The sequence below is a fragment of the Cebus imitator genome, unplaced genomic scaffold, assembly GCF_001604975.1.
Source record: "Cebus imitator isolate Cc_AM_T3 unplaced genomic scaffold, Cebus_imitator-1.0 Scaffold1, whole genome shotgun sequence".
NCBI lineage: Eukaryota > Metazoa > Chordata > Mammalia > Primates > Cebidae > Cebus > Cebus imitator.
The window spans coordinates 6,972,388-6,978,387 of record NW_016107316.1 but is presented as its reverse complement, the minus strand read 5'-3'; the positions used below and the strand labels follow the sequence as shown (position 1 = coordinate 6,978,387).

At 40.3% G+C, this 6,000-nt stretch overlaps 1 protein-coding gene across 2 annotated transcripts in view; it reads left to right on the top strand.

Annotated features, from left to right (window-relative positions):
* Positions 1–6,000, top strand: part of NBAS (NBAS subunit of NRZ tethering complex) — a 381,587-nt gene that overhangs the window by 258,498 nt on the left and 117,089 nt on the right. For both annotated transcript variants that reach the window (XM_017526040.2, XM_017526057.2), the window contains one exon: positions 3,764–3,993. In XM_017526040.2, the coding sequence (XP_017381529.1) occupies positions 3,764–3,993 (230 nt within the window). The remainder of the gene's footprint in view (positions 1–3,763; positions 3,994–6,000) is intronic.

Genomic DNA, 6,000 nt, shown 5'->3' with positions numbered 1-6,000 from the left:
AGACAGTCTTGTGTTTGTCACTCAGGCTGGAGTTCAGTGGTGCAATCTCAGCTCACTGCAACCTCTGCCTCCTGGGTTCAAGTGATTCTCCCACCTAGCCTCCTGAGTAGCTGGGACTACAGGTGAGTGCCATCATGCCTGGCTAATTTTTTTTTTTTTTGTATTTTCAGTAGAGATGGGGTTTCTCCATGTTGGCCAGGTTGGTCTCAAACTTCTGACTTCAAGGAGTCCTGCCTCGGCCTCCCAAAATGTTGGGATTACAGGCATGAGCCACCATGCCTGGCCTCTTAAGGATAAAATTCTTATACATTTATAGGATTTCAGTCTTAGAAAGGCGATCACCCAGTGATGCTCCTTTGTTTCACATCTGAAGAAACTGAGGCCCAGTGGAATCAAGAGAGGGAATCAGCTGCTCCTTCCATGGAGTTCCCAGCACTCTCGGCTCATAATTCTGTAAGGCTGCGTATATTCGGATGCCTTCTGTGAATTGTTTATGTGTACCTCCTTGTCAATCACTAGTTTTTAATTCTTTCAGAGTAAGCTCTGTGTCCAATTTGTTTTCATATAATAATGGAGAAAAGAGAGCTTCAAGATACCTTTTTTTTTGTACCTCGTAACAAACTGTGAGGAGGATGTGCTATTGACATTCTTTTCTAGGTGAGGAAACAGGAAGTAACTTGTTCCAGACTGTGTGTCTACTGAGTAGCGAAGCTGCAATATCAACCTGTACTACTGACTTCAAAGCCAGTTCAATCAGCTCCCTTCGGCCATGTACCTGATTTGTCCAAGAGACTGTACTGTGCTCTGCAAATTCATGAAGTACACATGGTCTCTGCCCTCCAGAAGTTATAATTTAAGAGAAGGCAATGCAAAATGAATTATACAGTAGAGGTGCACTGAAATTATGATTTTTGTATGCCTTTTAGCAAGTTCTGTAATTCCTTTTATTTTTGGAGCACTTCCTTTCTGCCAGGTTTTGGTTTGTATATTTTATATATGTTGTGTCTTAGGCTTCTCACAACCAGGAATGCCATATGTTATTACTGCCATTTTATAGATGTGACAGTGAAGTTCATAGTTAAGTAATCTGCACAAGATCATCCAGCTAGTAAGCTCTGTGTCTGTGCTTACTTCACTGTGCCATGTCATTTTATTCATTGGCAAAAGGAGACAATACTGTTCTTTTGTCACGTTTGAAGGTTGTATGTGGAGACTCAAAACTTTCTGCAGGTTACATAAGAACCTGTGTAAATATTTGTAGTAATAACTGTGCTCATTCCTGTGCACTAATATTTTGGAGCTTTGCTCTTCATCTGGCCTTGGGATTTGTTTCATAGCCTATTTTGGAACACAAAGAGAATAGAAATGAGCAGAGATTCTGCCACTGAGGCTAATGAAAAGTGCAGGCCACTCTCCCAGTATATGGATTACATCTTGGAGATACCAGAAAATAAAAAGCCAAAAATGAACATGGAACAAAATTTATGAAAAGCCATTGGAGGTCTAAGATAGTTGGTTCTATGAGTAGGAGATAGAAATAGCCTGGTGGAGAGAGGGGCATGGAGTTACACACAGAGATAAGTTAGTTAGTTATAGCCTTTCCTCAGGGTATATTCAACAAGCTCAGGCTGAGAGCTTTAGTCTGAAAGCACCAGGTGAGAATATACATGAAGAAAAGCCTTCTTCATTGTTTTGGTGAACATGGATTTGGTTGTGGGGTGTAAATCTGAGGCACTAGGAACTACTTCAAGGAACAGTTAAAAAGAGCTCTCCTGCCACCCTAAAACCCTGATCATTATCCAGTGGTGTTGCTGTCTCTACAACTGGGAAGAAAAGTGCACACCAGATGAGGCGTAAGAGCAGTAGGCCATGGCAGCACACACCAGAGTGCCGAGCAGGTGAAGATGGGCTGGCTGGCCTGTGAGCAGCATCCCTGTATCAGACAGCTGCAGAGGTGGCTGTGCACGTGATGGAGGCTCAGGGTGCTGCCCTGAGGGTTCAGACAGAAAGAAGATTTAGTTAAATGTCAGCCATAGATGCACTGAGAGCTGAGACATGGCATCCCCTTTCCCTAAATCCATTGCCAGGAATACTGTTTATATGCAGCTGGTTCCCAAATCACTTTCTAATTCTAGTTAGATTTAGCTTATACACTTCATTTTTCCTTCAAGCCTTAGCCATATAGAAGTTATCATGTTCTCCACCTTTTATAGAAATTTGTCTTCCTATTTTTTGCTGGCCTTGTTATTACTGGTTGGTACCTGAGTATTTAACCTGGACATTAACTCCTTGAAGAAGACTTCAGTGACACCTGCCCACTCCTGTGTATTCCCGTAGCACCCTGGGCTTATTTGTGTCACACCGTTTTACAGTTCTTTGCATGATTGTCTGTCCTAATAGACTATACTCCTTTAGGGAAGGGCCATATCCACTTAGCAAATGACTTGTTACATAATGGGTGCACAAAAAGTATTTATTGAATGAATGAAAGATGGCCTTGTAGCTTACTATGGAATGGTTTGTATTCAAACCCAGGTCTTTTAACTTGAGACACATATTTGTGGTTTTGAGAGCAGGACTCAGTGTATGCATAGCAGTAGGGAAAAAATTAAATATAGTAAGATTGACTTTTACTCAAATCCACCTGCCAGAATCTAAGAAGATTTCTTTAATTGTTTTTTATCAGCACTCCCAGATTGTTCCTTAATAGGATCAAGAGAATGTCAGGATAAGTTTGGTAATATAGACTCGACATTGACAAGTCTCCTGTGCAGCTCAGAATAATGGCTTACACATTAGAAATGCTGACAGCTTACTATAATTAGCTGTGTGTTTCTGAGAACCAAAGGTAGATTCTTGTGTTTTTTTTTTTTTCTAATTTGCTTATATTAAATATGTAGCATGTCTTCCCAGGAATTGGGATTGATTGAGTTAATGCTGTTCAAGTATTATGCTCCCTGTTAAGTAATTCCAGAATCATGACTCAGCTCTGTAATTTCATTAACACCCAGACCAACTTTAATGTAAATAAATGTGGCCAGTTAATCATTTATTCTCCTTTCCTGTCAGCTGTTGGATTCTAGGTTGTGTTCTAGTTGAATGATTTTCTTGTTATTAGAGAAGCTGCTAAGAATCATAGAATAATATCCCATTGAGCCCCAAATTAGAAGACTAAAAATTGGTTGGATGCCTTTTCTTATGAAACTTGCACTATTTATGATTTCAGCAACAGGGTGGAGTTGTACCCCTAACTTATCCCTGGAGAAAATACTTTTCTCCTCAGCTGTCTAGCTGTTTATAGTGAGGTTATTCAACTGCAGTGTTGTTATTGAGAACACTTATTGTAGTCCACAGCAAATTTATCGAGAGGCAATGGTGATGAAAATTACTTCCAGAGTGAGTTACCGTGAGTGATCAGATGGTTGGGGGACAAATGTGATGGAGGTTTATAGTAGTTGAAAGAGCAAGAATATATTGTTTTTTAAGTGCGAGGAGGTTTTAAGGTTGAAGAAGAACAGAACAAGAGTTTAAAAAGCTGTTTTTAGGCGTAGTTCTGTGTCCTATCTTTGTGGTCTGCTAAGTGGGTGAAGTACCACTTCTGCAGTTGACTTTTCAGGGCTGTCGTGAGCCTTATTAAATGGCAGTAGTTTACAGGGCCAGATAGTGCCTTGCAGACATGGTCTTCTTCCTTTTTTTTTTTAAACTTACTTGCTCATCTTTGTATGATGTTTGTAAAATATCTTCTTTTCCATGTCTTTCACAGGCTGATCCCAAAGAACTAATCAAGATGGTCACGAGGCATGTGACTCGGCATGGGCAGGAACCCTGGCCTGAAGATCTCGTTTCACTGACCAAGCAGTTACACCACTACAACGAGCGTCTCCTGGATTTCACTCAGGCGCAGATCCTTCAGGGCCTTCGGAAGGGTGTGGACGTGCAGCGGTTTACTGCAGATGCCCAGTATAAAAGGGAAACTATCCTTGGTCTGGCAGAGTAAGCGATACCCTTTGTCTACTAAGAGAATGGATTTAAATTGCAAAAGAAGAAGTTCAGTTACCAGGACTGTAAGTTTCAGTCCTTTGAAGATTTACATTCATCATTGCTAGGAATAGGGCTTTCCCCAACTTCTAGTCTTATGTGGGATGTGTGCCTTTTTCAAACTAATCAGTAGATGCAGACAGCATTTCCAGCTACAAAAATATCCCACAATATTTAAATCATTAGTTAAAATAATGATTTTTGGCTGGACATAGTGGCTCACACCTGTAATTCCAACACTTTGGGAGGCCGAGGCAGCCCAAGATCCCAAGATCCCTTGAGGCCAGGAGTTTCAGACCAGCCTGACCAACATGGCAAAACCCCATCTCTAGTAAAAATACAAAAATTAGCCAGGCGTGGTGACATATACCTGTACTCCCAGCTACTTGGGATGCTGAGGCACGGGAGTCACTTGAACTCGGAAAGTGGAGACCAGTGAGCTGAGATCACGCCCCTGTACTTCACTCCAGCTTGGCGACAGAGCGAGACTCTGTCTCAAAAATATAAAATAATGATTTTTTAAGCTTATTTTTTAAGTTACTTTTTTTTTTTTTTTTTAATGTCCTATAGTTTTGATAGCCCAGTTCTAAGACTATTACCATGTTAGAAGTAACAGTATGTGGTCAGGGACAAAAAGTAGGAACTCAGGGTGGAAATTTAAATGTAAGATTGTCTTTTGTGTCTGGCTAGAAAGCTCACTTTTCAAAGTACACGGCAGTTTAATTTCAGTATGATAAAAACTAGGTACAATTGACTTGTTAGGGTACCTTTACCTGTCCTGGTCTTCTAGAGAAAGAGAAGCCAACTGTTTTTCCTTTGGTCCCTTACCCCTGTCAAGAGAAGAGCAGGCCCCGTTGTGAGGTGGCAGCTCAGTTCAAGGCCCTGTTGGAGAATTTGATCTCTCAATGTGGAATTCCCTTTGGTTTTAGTCCTAGTGTTTGCTTTTCGTTTTAGTTGTTCAGGTCAAATGAGAAGTATTTACATGTCAGATATTGGGAAAGTGTGTCCACCCACAGCAGTTATGAAGTAGAGATGTTTTGTTTTTAAAACCTCAATTTATTGAGTGCTTAACATGGGCAAGACACTGTGCAAAGTGCTCTGTAAACTTTGTATAAATGTCTTTTAATCCTCAAAGATAACCCTGTGAAGTAAAATGTTGTTATCCCGTTTATAGTTGAGAAAAATGAAGCGTAGGAATATTAAGTAATTGCCCAAGTTTCTATAGATGGTGAGAATCACAGCTGTGATTTTAACCTGGACGCATCGCAAAGCCTCGCATCATCACCACACCACCGTATGCCTTCCCCTACAACCCACTGCGTTCTCAAGGAAGCAGTGGCATGTGATTTAGCCTTTAGGCTTCCAGCCTTTGAAGCTAAGGTTAAACTGTGCCTACATTTAATGGTTATTTTTCTTTTCTGACAAATTACTTTAAAATAGCAAAGGTAATCTTGATTGTGGTAGTGGAGTATGTTATTTTTAATCATTATCATTTAAATCCTTGAGAAGGTGGCAAACTCATCTTGATTCTCGGTAATAATTTTATATTAGCCTGGACTTCTTTCTTACTAGAGGACACGCAAAATTCTCTTTAGAATAAGGCATAGCGAAGAGAGATCAAAAGAAAAATAGCAGGAACAACCTATAGCTGGTCTCAATTAGGAGAGAAATATGGTATTTTCTTTTCTCTTCGCCTCTGTCCTTCTGGAGGTTCATAATTTCATAAAGTCATTTAGTGTCCAATTTGAATGTGACCCAAGAGTCCAACCTTCTCTCTTTTGAGAAGAGGAATCAAAACTAGAGAGCTTTAAAGAGTTGCTCAGGGTCACACAGCCAGGAGTTGAGCTTGGGTTTCTTAAGTCCAAGTTCAATGTGCTTTTCCTATGGACATTTGGTAATCCTTGGTGCCATGTTCACAGTTTCTTAGAAGATGATTATTGTGCAGAATAAAAATTTATAAGG